The 21,029-nt window shown below is 38.0% G+C and overlaps 1 protein-coding gene across 3 annotated transcripts; it reads right to left on the bottom strand.

Annotated features, from left to right (window-relative positions):
- Positions 1-37: 37 nt before the first annotated feature.
- Positions 38-19,584, bottom strand: clcnka (chloride voltage-gated channel Ka). 3 transcript variants are annotated; one of them, XM_023341764.1, is made up of 20 exons: positions 19,514-19,584; positions 19,268-19,424; positions 18,541-18,672; positions 17,650-17,778; positions 16,036-16,175; positions 15,865-15,942; positions 15,520-15,592; positions 13,778-13,903; positions 12,186-12,270; positions 11,777-11,878; positions 11,491-11,575; positions 10,720-10,875; positions 10,144-10,213; positions 8,951-9,061; positions 7,661-7,877; positions 6,147-6,280; positions 5,725-5,795; positions 5,300-5,380; positions 2,057-2,143; positions 38-1,927 (listed from the first exon to the last, which is right to left on the bottom strand). In XM_023341764.1, exons 1-20 carry the CDS (start codon positions 19,541-19,543, stop codon positions 1,889-1,891), a joined length of 2,103 nt encoding a protein of 700 aa, XP_023197532.1. In that variant the 5' UTR covers positions 19,544-19,584; the 3' UTR covers positions 38-1,888. The 3 variants fall into 3 exon arrangements, with proteins under 3 accessions (XP_023197532.1, XP_023197534.1, XP_023197538.1); XM_023341766.1 differs by lacking the exon at positions 19,514-19,584 and having other exon boundaries at positions 18,541-18,667; positions 19,268-19,306; XM_023341770.1 differs by lacking the exons at positions 38-1,927; positions 2,057-2,143; positions 5,300-5,380; positions 5,725-5,795 and having other exon boundaries at positions 6,186-6,280; positions 7,707-7,877.
- Between the last annotated feature and the right edge of the window lie 1,445 nt (positions 19,585-21,029).

The following is a 21,029-nucleotide window of genomic DNA, read 5'->3' as shown; positions in this document are numbered from 1 at the left end:
TTATATAGTGCCAAGTCACAACAAATGTCACTACAAAAACATTTTAAAAATCACTTTAATCACACACAGATTCCGATCCCAGTTATCAAAAATTACAGTATCTCAGAAAATCCAACAAATTGCATCGAGTCATTGACTTTTCAGCAATCCCTCACGCTGAGCATTCATGTATCAACAATGGAGAGGAAAATTCCCCTTTAACAGGAAGAAACCGCTAGCAGAATCAGAGCTGCTGCGGCTTACAAAAGGCAGAGAAGAGATGCACGAGAAACAGATGAACTTTACGTAGGATTATTTTCAATGTTCATGAAAGTAAAAAGATAATATAGCAGGGGAGGGAGAACAATGAGTTCAGTCCTCACTGTGAAGGACTAAAGAGCTGACCTTGACTAAGTGAGAATAACAGAAAAAAAGAAAAATCTGTCCTCTAAGATTTCTCAACTGGAAAAAAAGTCCTCCATCCAATTATCTGTCTGAGTCAGAAACATGATTAGCTATAATTCACACTTTTCCTTCTGAAAGCCCCCAGGTGCAGCGAGGAGAAACGGCAAGGTTTAGGAAATACAGCGAGGGAGGAAAGGAGCCGCTCACGCGTCATTGGTTTGTTGTTTCTGTATGTACGTCAGCAACCCTGCGTGTTACAGAGAGACAGAGAGAAAGAAAACGAGAGGGGGACGCTGAAAGGAGCGGTTGGTGCGACCTGTCATCGTAATCTTTCGAGGGACGTCTTTACAAAATGACGCTGTGCTGCGCATCATGGCTGCTTCCCCCCTGTTGTTTGAGATCAGACGGTCGATGCACTTGAACAAATGGTTTCCAGTGACTCACCACAGCCCTTCAGCAAAGTACAGAAGTAATCATGGTCTATTTCCCCTCTGCATCATAACATGTGGGGTTATTTAGGTAGCAGACATGACACTGAGAGGCAAAGGAAATATGTGCATGAAAAATATTTTGGGCAAACATTGTGAAAAAGTTTTAAACCATCTTTAGCATTTTTTTTATAAAAATTCAGATGAGAAATTTTCCTGAAATCTACTTTTGATCAACAACTTTTCCAGGCATCTTGAGGATTTTCAACATTTTCCACAGACTCATCTACAGACTGCGCGAATGTCGCTGGATCGGTTCAGAGTTGGAAAAGCTCATCTTATCGCGAAGGCAAGTAGGATGTTACCTCACAGACTGAAACATCTCTAAAATAATATGAGGTCTCTGCGCCCTCACAGCCACGTTCAGCCAAATAGGCAGAGAGGAAGAGTCCACAGCAGAGCACACCTCTGTCATTCACAACGCTCTGTCATGTCACAGCCAAGTCCTTCAGTGTATTTCATTGGGATTTTATGCAAGATACCAACGCAAATAGCACATAATTGTGAGAAAGAATATATATAATATACTTTATTTAAAAAATGCTCTGTTATGCGCTGTTCCATCACACAAATGTGTAGCACAACACCAAACACTGAGTGAGACTTGGTTATCAGAAGAAGAAGAAAACAGCACAGAGTTCATTGTGGCAACTGGTGAATAAGCTACTGAAATAGCCTTAGTGTTCACATCTGCTGAACATTATCACCGTGTGCAAACGTATTTATCTCATTACCATGTCAAACAGCACAGATCGCTGAACGATGTTGTGCGCTCTCTCGTTTCTGGACCCATCACCACTGATTATAACTAAAGGCAAAAAAAAAAAAAAAGCTTTAATGAATATTTACCGTCGGAGTCGACAGTTAATTACAGTTTTGTTGACGTGCAAACATCGTTACACTTGGGGAATGAAGAAGTGATAGCCTTATCGGATGTGGGCTTTGCCGCATGCTAATCGGAGAGAGATGCTATTCATGTGGGGTTACATTTTATGACAGGAAGTGCTGATCGCTGCTTAGATTTCCTTGGCCAAGCCCTCCAAAATTAGTTTCATCTGAAAAAAGAGAGAGAGAGAGAGTTGCAAAACCTTGATCAACTATTTGCTCCCTGATGATAAATGTATCAGAGGTCAGAGTATTTGCAGGGAACAGTAAAAATTCACATATTCCTCAGTAGTTCGTACCTCTGACCATGTGATCTGTCCCACCAGCTTTCCTCTCTCAGCCACAAATATGGTCTGAGCTGGAGCAACGCTCAGCATGTTGTAGGCCTGAAATAGAAGAAAAAAAACTACAGATTTAAAAAAAAAAAAAAAAAGTTGTTCGCATCATCATTTTCTGCTTATGAGAAAGGAATAAATCTACTGATGCGTAGAAATGTGTTGGTATTCCTCGTAGCATCTTGTGAAAACTTTACACATACATTTTTAATTGTTGTAACACAGTTTTGTAGTAAAAAGAAAATCCAACCCATAAATTTAGTCCATATGTGACAAAAAAAATCCTTGTTAAGAAATACAATTTCTTAAGTTTTTTGTGGTTTAAGGAGTTTGCATGTTCTCCCGGCGCATGGGGGAACAAATTAAAAACTATTTTAAATTTAATGTTTACTTTTTGTAAGCTTCTTGAAAAATCCTAGTAATTTTATCTTTCTGTTTACCTGGATCATAAGCATGACCCTAATCAGCCAGTCTTTTTTTTTCTTTTGTTTACCTCTGATCACTAGACTGGATTTTGTGGACATCATGTTATGATGTCATAACATGATGGAGTCAGCAAGAAAACAAAGAAAAAAACCTTAACAGGATATCAAACGCCATAGAAATGCTTCCATTTCCACCTTGGTCCCGAAGACCAAACCTAATAGACAACCTGTGATTTTAAGCTGTCCGTCTGTAAGGACCCTGCAAAGGGAAGACTGTAAAGGTGCTGAGGGTTTTTCTTAAAGGCCAGTATTTCTTAATATTTCTTCCCCCCCCCCAAAGAGGAGAAACCGTTTAACTTATTAACGAGTGTTTCTGTGTTTCAGGTTAGTGTTTTATGATTTTAACAGTGTTTCCGATGACAGACAATCACTCTAAAAAATATCAAGACTATATTGTCCTTTTCCTCATGGATTTCAGACTAAAATGAGGTTGTTTTCATCCATCCAGCTCCTGAATACGATTACTCATCTTTGTGCCATGCTGTTGGTTCTCAGAGTCCAGAGGAAAATGCGTGCCTCGTGCTAAAAGCTGCGCTGAGCTCTATCAATCTGCTGCTTAGTGCCCTGCTGTGCAAAGATGTTTCTGTTGCTCAAAGCCAGCTGCCTGCCTGGACCGAAACATGAAATGCAGCAAAAAACCCGCAGATTCTGGGAATGATTCTCAGAAGGCTCGCTTTGAGTCCCAGAGAAGATATATGAGCATAAATGAAAAACTGTGGGCAGTTCTATCAGGAGCAATGGGCAAAACTACTACAACTTATTGTGAGAAATGTGAAGAATACCCACAATGTCTGATTCAAGTGATGGAGCTTACACTCTTATCCCTAGTGGGGCTTCAAGGGGTGCTGCTGCCTGTCTCCAGAAGTCAAAGAGCAAGAGGCGTTTGTCCATGGGTACATCCTGCCTCTCGCAGGATGTACCCATGGATTAACGGGACAAATATCCATGCATGCATACACCCACACCTAAGGAGAATTAGGAGAAAGTGGGAGGAAGCTGGAGAACCTGCAAACTCTATGCAGAAAGACCCCGGGCCGGGAATCGAACTCAGGACCTTCTTGCTGAAAGGCAACAGTGATACCAACTGCGCCACTGTGCAGTCCGGAAATAATGCCCATTTAAAAAATAAATAACAAAAAAACCACATGTTCTAAAGAAAGCTTCAGTATTCTCTAATCAAATCCTGGGCTTTAGTAAATAGAGATTATTTTGGTAATCCTAACCGAACTGGTAATCCAGGTCAAAAAGTATTTGCCAACGTTTCCAAATGCAACAGGAAAAGCTGCATCTGATTTCATGTCAGAGTGAGAGAAAATGTCACGTTTCTTTTTGTACATCTTAAAATCTAAACTCCGCAGTAAAGTACTAGGAATCCAGGATTTAAAAAGCAAAGTCTGACTTATAGTTTTGGTTTTAGTGACGGGGACAAAAACATGGCTGTACTACACACTCGAACAACCAAAGCTTTGAGGAAACAAGGAAGATGCCGCTTGCATTATGTACTTTCTCTATGCTCTGCTGCTTTATGGCAATTTTCTGCTGTATGCACAGAGTCTCCATAAATGACTTGTTTTTGCTGTGTCTGTAGCCTCGCACATTTATTCAAATGACCTACATACGCTGAGTTTTTCATTTTGTTGTCTAAATCTGCAGTAAGTGTTTATGTGAACTCACGTCCCACAGTTCCAGCCAGTCTGCAACGTTAAAAATAGAAATGCAAACGCATTTTGTGTCTTGGCTTGATAAACGTGAACAATACTTGAAATCATGAGACGAACTGAAGAAGTCATTTAAAACGCATCCTGGTCATTTGTCACCATCTGATCACCAATCTGGGCCAGTCAAGGATCAGATCGACTAATTTTATGGTGCGTAGCGGCTGTTCAGAAGACGCCTAGCAGAGACTTCTGGTCTTCTTCCACACAGCCGTTACTCAGTCTGTCCTATTCACATCCAGTGTGTGGTTCTGCTCAGACACAAACCATGACAGGACCAGACTGCAACAAGGAATCGGGTCTGAAGAGACGATCATCTGGGCTGACAATCCCCCCCTTCCAGGATTTGCACGGGACCCTACACATCCTGGACACAAACTGTTTGGATTTATACCTTTTGATCAGAGCCAGGGATCGCTATTTGCTAAAACAAGCCACTATAGGGACTGTTTCTTCGCTAAATTTGTCTCTGCGATAAGCACTTACGAGTCCCAGAGTACACAGATTGATAATACAACACTCAACACTCTTCTTTAGTAAGAAAACTGTGCATATATACATATTTATGGGAAGAAAAAAAAAAGGGGTTTTTTGTATATTTTGTTTATTTCTACTGCAAATGTCTTTGCACACTTGAAATAAGACAAAGCTAACTTACAAGACTCTTCTTGTAAGTCCTTTAGGAGCTTGATTTTAGTCAGTAATTTGTTAATATTGATAAAAATGCACTGGTTCCACTGGCAGATTTCTCCACTCATTACAAAATATTTTGCTAATGCTAAATGTGAAATGATCTGCCAGTGAAACTAATGCTTTTTATTGTTGACTTAAAATAAACTCCTGTGCCTTGCTGATAATTTACGTTTAAGTCAGTTTTGTCTACTTGAGTGTACTAAGATATTTGCACTAGAAACTAGACAAAAATACTTGGTAAGATTTTGTGTTTTTGTAGTGTGGAATCTCAGACTCGGTCTGAAGTTGATTTAGTGTGTTATGCATCTCCTTACCTCCTGCACTGTGTTGTGAGGCGACAACACGACTGAGTTTGGATGTATGCTGCAAACCTCGTCCAGTCGTCCCTCAATGCGCTGCGCAAAAGCAAAAATCATCCAATTTGTGAAGTAGGATTCAGCCTCAGCTGTTCTCACTGACCTCTCGAAAGTCTCTTTTCATATATTCTTAAACTTAATCCTTGACCAAAGCTGTGGCGCAATTATTTGATAAGCAGCATTTACTTGTGAATTGATGTTGCCTTCAGATGGATGAGCTGTAATAAAATGAGTTTTTACATCAGACTCTCGGCAGCCCTGTCTGTACATTACGCTTCCGTCCTTTTTTTTTCACCCAAGGGGATTTCAAAGACAAGGATTGCTTTCTAAACAGCTTTCTCCGCGCTTTGCAGCAATCCCTGCGTTTGTGTGCACCCGTTTACCTGAGTCTGACAGCGATGCAGGAACAGCAGCAGCTCCGACCGCAGAACGGAGCCCAGAAAAACCTGCGACTCTGACAAAAACAAAGCAGAACCAAAAAAGGTAACATTTTCTTCAAAGGTGGTGTAAAAGTAAGGCAATCAGTATTTTGATGGGTCAAAAGTTCCAGACATGAAAATTGCCCCATTTGATTGCTGCTGAGAGGCTCAGAAGTCTATTTTCACAAAATTGTCTTCCCTGTGAGGACTTTCACTCCGCTGAACTGCTTCAGTCAATCTCGCAGAGTAATAATGACTTTCACATCACTTTCTAAAGAACGTTGTAGATTTTGTGTATGTAAGCCACCACACTTCTCCTGTCTTTGCTCTCTGTGGGTGTGGTCTGAGTCAGTAGAGTGTGTGTATATCTACAGCTCTTTGCGTACCGTGTGTGTCCACCACAGGGATTCGTGCTTCACTGCTGTTGCTGACAGCAGACTGAACCTCTGCTGGCCCAGCCGCTTTCTGAAGCTGCACTGAGTTCACCCCCATAACCTGCCCCAGGGGTGTGGACGGAAGCCTAAAAGGACACAAATTACATAAAACCTCAGACAAAACCATCTAGGGATGCTACAAGTGTACAATCAGACAGGAAAACAGAATATGTCTTCCACCCGTTGATTTTACTGAATTCAGATATTGACACAATTCAGCTGTAACAGCATATAACATATGTTATATTACATATTTATGTTTTCTTTTTTCCTTAAATAAAGAATAATGTGTAGAAAAACTAAGACAAATAGAGGAACGGGGCAGGGTAGGATTAAGAGTAAGTTTATACTTCTTCATGCCTCCTTTTCAAACAATTTGTTATTAAAAAAATTATACTATTTTTCAATGGTATTTGATTTGTGAATATGTTTGGAATAAATAAATAAATTAAATTGCACTCCACTTTTTCTGTAAATTGTAGGTTAGAGCCCTCTATCTATCTATCTATCTATCTATCTATCTATCTATCTATCTATCTATCTATCTATCTATCTATCTATCTATCTATCTATCTATCTATCTATCTATCTATCTATCTATCTATCTATCTATCTATCTATCTATCTATCTATCTATCTATCTATCTATCTATCTATCTATCTATCTACTTGTATATATATGTAGATAACAATAATTAGTATATTATTAATCAGTGAAGATGTGAATCAATAAAAGTGCTCTTTCAAAGCAGATTTATTGCAAAAATAATTTAGTTTATAACAATGTGTGACATTTGGTTTACAGAATCAACTTTTTTTATAGCTTAGTTTGCTATTCATTGATTAATTACTGAGAGACATGCTGGGACTTTGAGAGAACACATTTGGGAACATTTTATTCAATAGTAATGTCTGAACAAATGGCATTTTTATTATTACTTATCTCTCCTTCAGTTAACAGAAATGATCAACCGTTGGAGATTTGTTCAAAAAGAAAATATTTTGGAGCTTGTCATTAAATGAAAATGAAAAAGCAAGCATGCATTACTACTAATACTACTACTACTACTACTAATAATAATAATAATAATTAGTATTATAATAACTATAATAATAATTATTATTATTATTTATAGGTGTCTTTCTCGACATTCAAGGACAAAATACATAAAATCAATTTAAAAATACAATAATTAAAATAATCGCTTTACCTATGTGAAAGTCAGAGCACCTATCCTTTCACAGGTAGTAATAAACAACACACCTGCTGGCGTCAATCTAAAACATTTTGAAAGCATTTGCTGTTAGTCAAGTCTGAAAATAATGTAAAACAAATTAAACAAATTTCCACCTCAACCTCTCCTCAGCCAATAATCCAGATTCTAATTGGCTCTCAAAGTTTAGAATTGAGGTAATTATGGTTAAATTTGTCATTATTGAATAATTTCCCCTCTGGTTCTCCTTACTGTGGACGCGCCTTCTTCAACGAGGGCAGGTGCGGGAGCTTCTTACTGATAGAAAGCCCATCGTAGAAAGACGGGAGGTTCCTAGAGCGTGCCAGGGCGTTGGCCAGCAGAGTGGACAGGAGGGCAGGGACAGCGTGGGTGAACTGCCCTGTTAACTCCATGGCCAGTAGAGCCGGGGACAGCGTGTGGGTGACAGCACCAGAGTAGGCAGCTGCACCTGCAAGGCAGAAACAATGAATAACTGCTTATCAATGTTCAATGCAGCTTCCGCACAAGTATGGCAAGTTTTGTGTTGAACTGTTGGCTACATCATAAAATAATGCATGCAGTTTTATGCATCCAGATATAAAATCCATTTAGGTCTAAAAACATACAAATATAGAGGATAAATTAGACTGTTCAAATCTGTTGATCTAATTTTTAAATCTGCTTGAAGCAGATGAATCAGAAGACATATTTAACATGTTGCAGACTGTTAAATATACAACATTAAGAATGGAAATGAACATACTTAATGATTGGCTGACTGTCTTGGGTTGAAAGCTCAATACTTTATACACAGTCTTGGCAATGCGGGTAAATAATTCTTAGCCACTTTGACTATGGTTGTCAAACTAACAAGCATATTTTTATACTGCTGAATAATAGTGGATCAAAAGAATTTACCCCCCTTAATGAGTAAGTTTGGATTTTTCTTAACTGATCTTCTGGGAGATTGTTATAGGCAATCATTTCCATAGCTGTCAAACGAAGATGTCACATCGTACTTGTTAAAAATGTAATCAGTCCTCAGAGTGGTGGAAGCTAACAAGGCTGCTGTAGTCATGCTGTCAGACTCATAAGAGGCTGAAGTGCAAAGTCGGCTGATGTTACAGAATGATACAGTCTGAGTATCTTGGTAGATTCCACCTTAATGAGGATTTATTTACATTCCAAAACACTCACAGTGTTATGACATTTTTATTCTACAGGTAAGAGAACTATTATTAATAACATCTCAGAAAATAATATAAAAAAATGAATAAAAGTCGTACAGACAGACAGACAGACAGACAGATAGATAGATCGATCTTCATCTGGCTTTGTTTCTGATTTCTTCTTAGCGACAATAAAAATGTTTGTTTTTCATTGGCTAATATTTACTAAATTATCACATATTACTACTTTTGTCCATTTCTAGTTATTTCAGTGACAACTGTGGGTTTCTCAGTCAAAAACAGAGAGGTAGCAACAATTTTGTCCACACATGTATATGAGGAGCAAAGAAATATAGATTATATTGTTTTCTACCTGCAAGAGCATAGCCTCCAGGATTTACAGATGTCCACCGTTGTCCTAAAATATCTCTACCAGTGGTAATGTAGGCGACTCCCTCACCAAACAGACGACCCAAAGTTGCACCTGAGGAAGAACAAAAAAGCTCTCTGAGTTTTCACACACACAGAATATCTGGTGAGTTTGCACTCACCAGTTCCTGGTAGCAACATAAACCAAGATTTTCAAAAGTTTGTTTCAAATTCCATTTTATAACTCAGACTACACTTAGTTCCAAAACCAGCTGCATTTTTAAAGGTTTTCTGTCATTTTTACAGGAGTCAGTGGACTTTTCTCTGGCTGTATTAGACACAAATTAATACAGATTCATCCCTCCCCCACCTGTTGCTGCACACTTCCAGTCAGATATCTGAATGAAGGCTAGGAGGCTTCATTCAGATATAAAGGCTTCTTAGTCTAACAACATGTCATCCCCTTTCAAACATAACGGCCAAAAGTGTCTTCTGGTTTCTTTTTTTTTATCAAAAGATGATTTAAGCAAAAAAATAAAAAAATAAAATAAAATCTCTTTGGCAAAAAATGGCATAGGCCAATAAGACCATTTTACAATGAGGCTCCCCTTCTTAATCTCTAAAGCCTTTATCAATCACAAATAATTTATTATGCTTTAATTAAGGATGAGAAGGAGAAAAAATGTGCTTGTTTCTTGCCAGGCACTGAATCAGGAATGTTCACATATATATCATATCTAGAGTTGTAATTCTAAACATATTACACTAATTTGTAAGCACAATTAACATTTATAAACATATGTTTCTAGAATATAGTTTCCTTCTCACGCTCAATTAATGCATAATTAACAGTCACTAAGGGTTTTTGTAGAGCTTATAGATAAACGGATAACATATCTGCAAACTCTTTAGAGGAGCCTTATTGTAAAGTGGTACCCATTATTGTAGGAAGGTGACAATAAGCATTTGAAAATTACTGCTGATTTCGTGGCTGTTTCTGCTCTACATTTTGCTTCATTTCAGAATCACAATTTCATGTTGATGCAGTGACGCAAGTATTTTCACTCAAGGTTGTCGTACTGCGAGGATCTCAGTCTTGATTGGACTGCCAAACTTAAATCTAAACATGACCCATTTTTTTGTGGAGGGGGGGGATCAAGCTTGGACATCTTATTTAGGTTGTGTCCCGTAACTCACCATAGACAAACACAGGCATGAAGTATCCCGCTGGCAGAGGCAGCGTGCAGGCCAGGACCAACATCCACATCTCCAAATCAACAACAGAGGAACAAGACGGTTAAATCCTTTCGGCTCTGCTGACACCTGCGCCGATGACGAGTCACTCGCAACTTGCACATGTGGACGTGTGTGTGCCAACTCAGTTTTTGCTCTCATGAATACTGAATCTGTCTCATTTCCATTTGGATGCAGTATGAAGGAGACCGTAGTAAACAAATCCCAAACGAACTGCACTCAAGTGTGTGTTGAATGTGTGATTGAGAGGGCGTCTGAAATTCCTCAAAAGGAACAAATTTCTACATTTGAAACATTTCCTTTGCATGAAGGCGTGAAAAAGAGTGAGTAAAATCACTTCTTGCATCCGCAGCAATGGCGTCTAAATATTAGGTGTCAGACAACATTTCTGCCTGAAAGGTTAAAATGGCTTTTGTTTGCGTTTTCTATTGTGAAAATGTTAATGCCTTTATGCCTTTGAGGAGTTGGAAGGCTGGTAGAAAAGAGCAGATCCATAATTGACCTTTAAATTATTTGTACCTTCATGAGCAGAAAGAAAGCCAAGGGCAGGAAAATGGGGGCGCCTGACGAGCCCCAATCCAGCGTTCCCAGCTCCAGTCGCACAGATGCATTGTGGGACTGAGAGCTCCATTGTCTGCTGTCCAGGAGGGAAGTGAGGAGCTGCTTTGTGGTGCACTGATACACAGATAAGTGACATTTAGATTACAGTCTGGCCTCGACCAAAGCTGGTGTGGAACAATCAAACCCATAAGCATTTTTCCCTGAGATTTTTTTTGGCTGTAAACTAAAATTAATTTGGGGCGCATCCACCACAGATCAGCTGCTTCATGCTGTCCATGTTCAAAAGATTATACATTACACAAACACCCGTTATTGATCATTTGCGAAAATGTTTTACAAATGAAAATCTGAGAAGAGAGGGATGCACATGTATTCAGCCCTCTTCACCCTTTAAAGTCCAATTGTCACCATGAGTCACCTATTAGTAAATAGGATCCACTCGTGTGCGTTTTCACCTCATTGAAACTCCAGCTGGTCAGAAGTTTGTTAGAGAACAAACTGGAAATGGAAAGAGTCACGAAGGCCAAGGAACACATTTGGTGAGGAGGCTGAATAAATACAATATGTACCCCACACTTTCATCTGTAAAACAAACTTAAAAAGCACGTATCTTTCTCTAGATATAGAAAAATCAAAGAATACCCCTATTTTAAACAATTTACCCATAACAAACAATAGATCCAGCTCATTGATTGTGTGGCTCAGCTTTTAAATGTTTTTGACTCTCACCTTAGAGGCCAGGTATTGACCTGCAGAGTAGGGAAACGTCAGCGATGCCAGAAAGAAAACAACAAGACCAGAGTACAGACCTTTCCTGCAAAGAGGTTTTCACACAACACAGATATTTGGTCCTTTTTTTTTTTTTTTTTCAACCGTGAATCGTTTAGATGCTCTGTGTGTTCTAGAAAAGGAGTTAGTTGATGAAAAATAAATTAATAGTGTCATTATGATGCTTTTAAAAGACGCTGCAGGTGACTCATCGCTGCCTCACAGCCACATTGTAAAGAAGACTCACTCTGTTGTCAGCATCGTAGAGAAGACCCGATTCGTTTTGGTGAACTTCAGGATCCGGCGGTGGCAGAAGAGGTAACAGCAGCTCACAGCCCCGCACAGCAGCCTGTTTTCAGACAGCGACAGCTCAGAATGAGAAACCTGGGAGTCATTTTCATTCAGGCAGCAGACGATGATCGGAAGTCATTAGACCTGGGGAAGGGTTGCAGAGGAGGCCAGGAAATGATATAAAAGAGAAGGGGGGGAAAAAAAACTAGAACTGCTAATTAAAACTGAAGGAAAACACAGAGGACCTTACTCTCCGTGCGACTGATATTAATATTAAAATCAAATGTCAGTTTTTATTAGGCAGCCAAAGACAAATTGAGGTTTTGTTTTGTTTAGCTAAGCAGAAGCTGTCATAGTCAACTAACCCCAGCAAAGCAAACAGCAGCGTCTCCAGTGGGAAGAAAGGTGAAGCGGTGGGGAAATTGGTTCTGAACAACGCCTGAAGAGTCTCTGCAGACACAAAGCAAATCGGAATCAAAAGTCAGGGAAAGATCTAATATTCACTCACATTATTGCACTGATGTTTTAATGAAATTTACAGTTAGCCCAAATGTATTGGATAGTTTTTTTTCCCAGCTAATTGACACTGCAAGTTATTTGATTATTTACAACATTGCCGACAAGTGAACATGTTAAAGTGTTACATTTACCTTGTTCTTTGAAATAGGTGACTTTTCTGGTCTCCGTTAAAGGAATAGTTTTGAATTTTTGAGGTTCAGTTGAGAGGTTAGTTGGGTTGTAACTAGTAACATTTACTCAGTTATATTTACTTGAATAACATTTTGGAAAAATGTGCTCTACTAAATACATTTTACCACGCTGTACCATTTACATGTACTTGAGTAACATAAGTACTACTCACTTCAGCCAAATTTCTGGTTTCCTTGCCCACTGTGAGTAATTTCACATCATAAACAATATTGTTTTGTTCAAAAAACTCACCAGACATGCACACACACCTACAGTTTTTTTTAGTTTCCTACTGAAAGAAATAGATTTTTTTTTTTTGTAATTATGTCGTTTATGTTAATTATTTCATTTTTGGTCCTTAAAATACATTCAAACATACCGGCACATACATACAAAAACATTTCCATTTAACTGGTCCATCTGATGGTGCATTTCTTAAATATTAAATGGTTGATGTTTTTGATTGTTGACTCAGTTGCCTATTTGCCAAATACTCTTGAGTAAATTCTTGGATGTCTACGCTTTACTTTTACTTGAGCAAAAAATATGCTCAAGTAGTGCTACTCTTACTTGAGTACAATTTTTGGATGCTACCCACCTGGTTGTCGGTAATGTCTTAAATAATACAATTATACATCCAGAGTATAAACACAAACTGCAAAATGTACTGGTGTTTTAATGAAACACCCCAGGCAACTGGGGCATTTTTCCCCACTTGCCTCGACTCCTTTTTCTTTCCAGTTTAAATTAACTTTTTACAGTACTGCTTTGCATTCGTTCTTTGTCTGATCCCTCCATTGTTTCACCAGTTTGCTTCCTGCGGTTCTTTCTTTCCTTTCCCCAGCCATTATACGTTCATTTTTCCTCATTAAATACACCTTCACAATGATTCAATGATACACCTTCTGCTTGCACTTGGACCTTATTCAGTAGCACAATGTAACATGACTGAAAACATATCGCTTTCTACTTCCCTTTCTTGCGTGAAGGATTCTTTGTACATAACTTTGTTGAAACAAATACGGTAACAGTTTGAAAGGCTACAAAAAAAAGCATTTCCCTTAACTTTCAACCTCCAAGAACAACTAAACAGGATTTATACACAAAAAAGACACGTTCTCATTTACTGCTTATGCAGCTTATAACCTTAAATAACAGAACCTCAGTTCAAACACTTAGAACAGTGCTATAAAATTTGCTTTCTGAACTACAATCACATCGAACCCAGATAACACTGACGTTGCGTTTCGATTGACGGACCCTTCACCTCCATCACTGCTCCACATCGACAGCAGGTGGAAGGTCAGAGCCCCGCAGGCAGCTGAGAAGAAACATGGGCAGTAATGCCTCACGGCAAAGTGAGAGCTCATCACCTCCACGCTGAACAGTACACCTACACCACAAACAGACAAAAAGATATTACAAATATGTGCATCTATAGTGTTTTCAGATAGTTTCCTGCGTTGAGAGTCATGCATGTTTTATTTCAGGTACAACAACGCAACCTATTTTAATGTTAGTTGTGTCATGGCAGTGTTTTCTCTCACACTCTGGTGTCAAGAATTGGTCTGAAGGACAAAAACACAAATAAATAGACATAGAGGAAAAAAAGTTGAAAGAGTGGATTTAGAAAAATACCTTCTCTTACTTGGAGGGAGAAAGTATATTTTAAAAAATAAGATATTTTCCCTCCTTTTCTATAAATATATTTTATACAGAAAGCAAAGCTTTCTTGTTGCATATTAAGATTTGCTTTATCAATATTTTTCTAAGTCCTCTGGTAGTCTTTCCAAATTTGTCGATGTCTTGTGGCTGTTTGTCCCAACATCATTATCAGATGATTGGCCTTTGGTTCTCTGCCCAGGGCGCCATCAGGCCATGGCACACTCATTCAAAAAGAGAAAACGTTTTTTTCATCGATGACTTGCATGCGTCAATGGAGATGGGGCGCCCCCTTGTGTTTTTACAGCGTAAGCACTGTAAGCGTAGAAACGTTGCGTTTTTCATTAGTTTCACAGCATTTAGAGAACATGAGACAAAACTCTCGACCAAAATAAATAATACTTTGACAGGTGAGACCTGAACCGAAGTGCTCTACTATGAACACAGATTCTTTGCAATATATTGCAAACTTTTTTATAGACTTTTATCTGCACTGAAAAAAAGAAAATGGAGCTCCAAATGTAAAAATACATATGTTAATTTGTTACATATAAATAAATTAAGTTTGCTGAACTTTACTTATTTATGTTTTGTTTAACATGATCGCTTCAGGAACTTAATACATTTACTTGGATAAACTTAATTTGGTCACTTTACAAAATTAACTACAATTTTTAAGTTGGATCACCTGTTTTTTTTGTTTTTTGTTTTTTTTGGTTTGTTATTTTTTCAATGTGTTTTTTTTTTCCAAAGCAAAATAAATAAATAAAATTCTCATTGTGTTTTGACATTGGGACTACCTTACAATGAGACTTGCTTCAAAGCTGTGAAGTGGAGCACAGTGTAGTTACACCTGGGCTTATTGTTTCTTCACTGATTACAGAATACGTAAAAATGTAACACCAACAACAAAAACAAACAAAAAAACAAGAGTACTGTGCACAGTAGCAAGGCTCAGATGCCTTTCCTGCAAGAACCATCATAGTGTCAAATTGATACTGTGTGTGTTGGTTTATTTTGAACTCTATACATTTTTCAAAAAGACTAAATAGATGAGCAAATGCTGTGTCAATAGAGGGAAAAAAGGACAATTTATTAAAGAATCTGTTTTAAAATGGAACTTTAGGAACTGTTTTAAGCACCATGTAGTCACTGATCTATGAAAAACACCAAAGACAAAATCTGAGACATAAAGTATGTATTTAGAAGAAATGGCTCACTACACACAGTTAAGACACTGTGTGTAATCCTCCAGAAACAAAATAAATGTAAGATGCATTAAATTTATATGAAGGAAACCAATGCAGCACGTGCATTAAATATGTTCTTTACATCAGTTTCTCTCACCACTGATGGGCGCTCCGAAGCAGCTTGCTACTCCAACCGCAGCAGCTACAACCATCATCTCTGTTCCTGCCTCCTGGAGATGATACAACACTTGTTGTGCTCACTAGTTCTCATGCAGACCTCCACATCTACACAAACTAACTGCAGCTGATATTTCGTGTTTGCCCAGGCAGAAAACCATAACTTTTATTGGTGAAATATTGAGAAAAAAAATGGTGGGAAATCCTAAATGATTTCCTGAAAATCTGTGGATATACAAATTATATGGATTTACCGTGTGTACATATAGACTTAAATAGAATTAAACTATAGGATTTACACATTTGAACACATAGCTGGTTTTACCTTCTTTTTGCCTTCCATGAGTCTGCAAAGCCTGTCCAAATAGGCCCCTAACATGGTGGAAAGATGCACAAATGGACCCTGAATTTAAGAGGTTAAGAGGCAGAAAGTTGCATGAGTACATCTATATTTGGATTCCTGTGTAGAAAATTGTTGCTCCAAGTCATTACTTACAACTTTGCCAAGGAAAACAGTGCTGCCTGCAGCCAGTGTGCAGATAAGACCCAGAAACTTAGTGAACATATGAGTGAGAGACAAGTAATGAGGCAGTTCAATGCCGGACAGCATGGTTCTCACTTCTGGTATACCGGAGCCTGAGCACAAATAATAATGGAACATAAACCAAAAGGCAGAATAACGACCAAAAAGGTCCCACTAAGGGAAAAAACAGATTTAGCCTAAAATAATACTTCAGGGATTCTGAGAAAGGCAGGGACATCAAGGACAGTCAAAGAGGCTGAAACTAGCTTTGTAGAATATTTAGTTTGCTGATGTAAAGAGGTTTCTCCAAATTTCATGTCATAATCTTTCACTGGAAGAGAAAGATAAAGAAGAAGCTACTTAATTTTGCCGAGATATGCTATGTTGTCAAAAGTATTTGCTCACCTGCCTTGATTCACATATGAGCTTAAGTAAAAAAAATAATTAAAAAAAATGGCGCCGGCTCAGCTGGCTGCCTGCAGACGCAGCTCCTGTCGTGTGCTGTAACTGCAAAATAATTTCCCTGCTGGGATGAATAAAGTAATTCTTAAAAAAAGTGACATCCCATTCCTAGTCCATAGGGTTCAGTATGACTTTGGTCCACCATTTGCAGCTGGAACAGCTTCAACACAATACAGTAAGACAAGCATCAGTTCTCCTGGCATCCGCCAAACCCAGACTCGTCCATCAGATTGTCAAATGGAGAAGCGCGAGAACGAGCCTCCACTGCTCTAGAGTCCAGTGGCGGTGTACTTTACACCACTGCACCTGATGGTTTTCATATCACTTGGTGTTGTATGGTTTGGATGCAGCTGCTCGACCAGGAAACCCATTCCATGAAGCTCTCTGTTCTTGAGCTAATCTGAAGGCCACATAAAGGTTGGAGGTCTGTAGTGATTGACTCTACAGAAAGTTGGTGACCTCTTCACACTATGTGCTTCAGCATCAGCTGCCTTCGCTCTGTCAGTTTACGTGGTGTACCACTCTGTGGCTGAGTTGCTGTCGTTCCCAAACACTTCAATTTTCTTGTAATACTGACGATTGACTGTGGGATATTTAAGAGCGAGGAAATTTCACGACTGGATTTGTTACACAGGTTCCTATCACAGTTCAACGCTGGAATTCACTCAGAGCGACCCATTCTTTCACAAATGTTGGTAAAAACAGTCTGAATGCCTTGAAGCTTAAATTTGCACACTTGTGGCCGTAGAAGTGATTGGAACCTGATTCAGATAATTTGGATGAGTGAGCAAATACTTTTGGCAATGTTGTGTATAACAACATAAACACTAACATTTCAGCAACAAAGCCAGATTTACTGTGATTACATGAAGCTATGAAAGATTTTGACAGGAGTTATCTTGGATTTTTTTTTTACCTCAGTGATATTTAATTTTGATCAGAAATAGATATTTCTAAAAGAAACCAGATGACAGGAAAAATACATTTATTTTTCTTCTATTGCTGTTTTCCAAGACAATACTGTTGGTGACAGTGTTCAGACCCCACCATAGGTTCATGGAGGAATCCCTAAAGGGAGTTCCTTCAGAGATATAGGCAATGTATAGTAATTGCTTGTGAACAAACCTGTGGAGAAGGGACAGATGTTATGGGAGAAAGTTGAGGCAAAAGCAGAGATGCATGCTGGGTATAGTGTCCAGCAGAGGAACTGCAGCAGAACGTGGCCTTCCAGCTTCGCATAAAGCCACAGATGAGCTGAGGATGTAACAAAAGAGCACATAGTCATCCTCCTCTGCATTTCCATTTTGTATTTGCTCTATATTCAATTAATATTCCTCCTCGTTTCTCACCAATGAAGTCCAACCACAAATCAGGACTTTGTGGAATAGTGTCAAGGAGAAACTTGTTGTCGAGATAAGGATTTTCAAAATACTGTTTCAGTTTACCAGAGGTCAAGCAGGGACACGTTAAATGTAAAACAAACTTTCCTGGTCAGATGAGACCAAATATGAACTGTTTGAACACCTTTCAAAACACTTTGCGTAGAGGATAATTAACACTGCACCTCACCCTGAATACGTCATCCCCAAAGTGAAACATGATACTTGTAGCATCATAATGTCTGGATGCTTTTCCTCAGCAGGAACAGGGATGTCAATGAGACTTTATGGGAAGAGGGAGGGAGCAAAATACTAGAAAATCTTGGAAGTCAACCTTGTGGAGGCCACAAAAGACTTAAGACTAATTCCAGCAGGACAATGGCCCTGCACAGAACCACAGCACTGCAATTAATATTTTTGTTGTAAAAAAAAAAAAATATTGAAAACCATTTAAGCTTGTCTTTCTGCCTCACAATTGTGTACTGCTTTGTGTTGATTTGTCACATAAATTTCCAACAAAATACCTCGAAGCTCGCGTTTGTAATGAAAAAATGTGAATACCTTTGCCAGAAACCTTCTTATGCTGTCTTAGATTAAGAATCACAGAAGTGGACAATGTGTGTGTATGTTTGTTTACCTCGTAGCAGCTTTGCTACGCTGAAGTCCATGAGGAAACTTAGGACAGCTGTCAAAATGCCCAAAATGGCGAATCCATACCACTGAATCCGACAGACGCTTTCCAAACAATCTCTCAGCTTTAACAGCTGCTCTTTAAAGACAAAAAGTCATGTGACATGTGACAAATCGAAACACCTTTAATGTCTGCGCCACACAAAGATTTCATTTCTATTTGGAAAATTTCTCTCTAGCTTCTTGATTTGCAGTATGAAGCAGTTGCAGACTGACATTTAGGTAGAGGGCGACATGAGAGCAAACAGAACAGAATGACTGAAGAGACTTTTTCGCAGTTCTTGAAAAAATGTTAATGCAGAAAGATAAGTGTTAGAGGCAAATTACCATTGTAATAGCAAAAAAATAAATACAAAATAGAAGAAAGGAGATTCATGCACTCTGGTTAGCAAGGAAAATTGTGAAAAGAAACATTTGTGGTCAGAATCCTTAACTTTGTTATACTTGTGCATCAATTATGCATTTCAGAAAACATAATTAACCTCTTTTGACCTTAAGTCTATGTTCGGAAATTACACATTGACAAATCAGAAAATATTATTTCTCATCTTCATAAGTTTCATATTGACTAACTTGTACTTGAACTTATCAATAGCTAAAATGAAATATTACAGACACTTTTCCAGATTATTAGTCTTTGAACTAAAGATTTGCTCATTTTCCACATCACTAACCTTTAACATTTGCACGGGTTCCCTTGTACGGCTTCCATGAGTCCCGCAGAAGTGGGGTTATGTTATGGGATGCTTCTGAGTTATTTTCGTGCTTCTGGACATTATCTTCCTCCTCTGTTTCTATCTCCAGTGACTTGTCAAAGCTCTTCATATTGCCCTGAAATATAGTAAAATGCAGCAATAAAAATCCCAAAAATATATTCTACATGAAAGTGAAATATGAGTTTATGAGGCAGGTGGACTTACCTTCAGCTTGGAAGTGCTGAGTTCTATCATTAAAGTTGTAAACAGAAGTGTGTGTGGTGTAGCTGGGTGTGTATCTGGGTTGTGACTGACCTCCATTAAGGTGTTTGCATAAATGTGATAGAGCGGTCATGCTTGAAAGCGTAGCTAATATTAACTCTTTGCAGGAATATTTGAAGGTGACCTTCATTTAAATGCAGGATCATAGTCAGCTTGTATAGTTTTTCACAGAATTTTATTTCACTCTATCATCACTCTATGATTTTTACATATATAGAATGTTATATTGTAATTCCATCCATTAAAGAAAAATAAATATATTGTAATCATCTCCTTTTCTTAACACAGTTGTGTTTTGCTTTTTGGATCATTCGATTAAATATAATATAGCATGTGTTGGTTCATTCATTTAATCACTTTCAATTATTAAATTGAGAAAAGTGACCAAACTTTTCTGTATAAAAGTACTCACTTATTTGTGATCAAGGGAATGTGTAAGCTGTGTATTTTTGGTTTACAGCATCAATATATGTAAGTTAATCTTCATAAAGAGTTTTGTCCTCTTAAAATTCTTTGCAGTTTTAATAGCTTGTCAACTCATTTTATTCTGACAGATTTTAAGGTGGATTTTTTTTTTCATTTCCTGAATGTACAATTCAAGAAATGAATACAATACAATTCAAGAGTGACATCATCATCCTACTACGAGCCTGGAAGTCGAGTCGATTCAGTGAAATCAGCTGCTTGTTTGAATTTTTTAAAGCTTTGTCTCTGAGCCAGATCTTTCTCTTCCTTTCATTTTAGTTTATTTTATTTGTTTCTTCTGATGTTTTGCTCTTTTCTTGTCAGGGGGTTAAAATACAGACGGTGCCTTAAACTGATGGAGCTTTAAAAAGAAAAAAAAAAAAGGGAAAATATTTTAAAATTGACCAAATTTACTTTATTAGTTTAAAGCCAAACTTTGTGATCAGATCATCTTTAATATGTCGGCAATTTATTAAAGTATATATATACTGCTCAAAAAAATAAAGGGAACACTTTAAGTGTTAAACACCTGTTTAAGTGTTCCCTTTATTTTTTTGAGCAGTGTATATACGTATGTATATATATATACTGTATATATATATATATATACGTATATATATATCTATACGTATATATATAAAACTTATTCCAATACTTTTAGAAACACAGTCTTGGACATAAAGTATTATCCCTGCCTGGGCTTTTCCGAAAGTTATGGTTTCAAATACCTTTTTCTAAGAATACCCCCAATCCTGTAATTGTTTCACACTTCATAGGAAATCAAAGTTTAGCCTCAGTAACCTGTGGAAGGTCAATGTAATCATTGTTCACATCATTTGTCTTTTTTTAATGAGCTCCTAGCTAATGTTTATCTACCTCCGTTATTTATTCCATGTATGCTTTTAATTAGCACTTGTGCTATTTTTAGAGCCTTGAAATCAGCATGCTGTGAGCATCAGCCCTCTCACATCCATATATACAAATACACAGACAG

This window comes from Xiphophorus maculatus, chromosome 1, assembly GCF_002775205.1.
Source record: "Xiphophorus maculatus strain JP 163 A chromosome 1, X_maculatus-5.0-male, whole genome shotgun sequence".
NCBI classification, from domain to species: Eukaryota; Metazoa; Chordata; class Actinopteri; order Cyprinodontiformes; family Poeciliidae; genus Xiphophorus; species Xiphophorus maculatus.
This window is presented reverse-complemented; position numbering and strand designations above follow the sequence as displayed.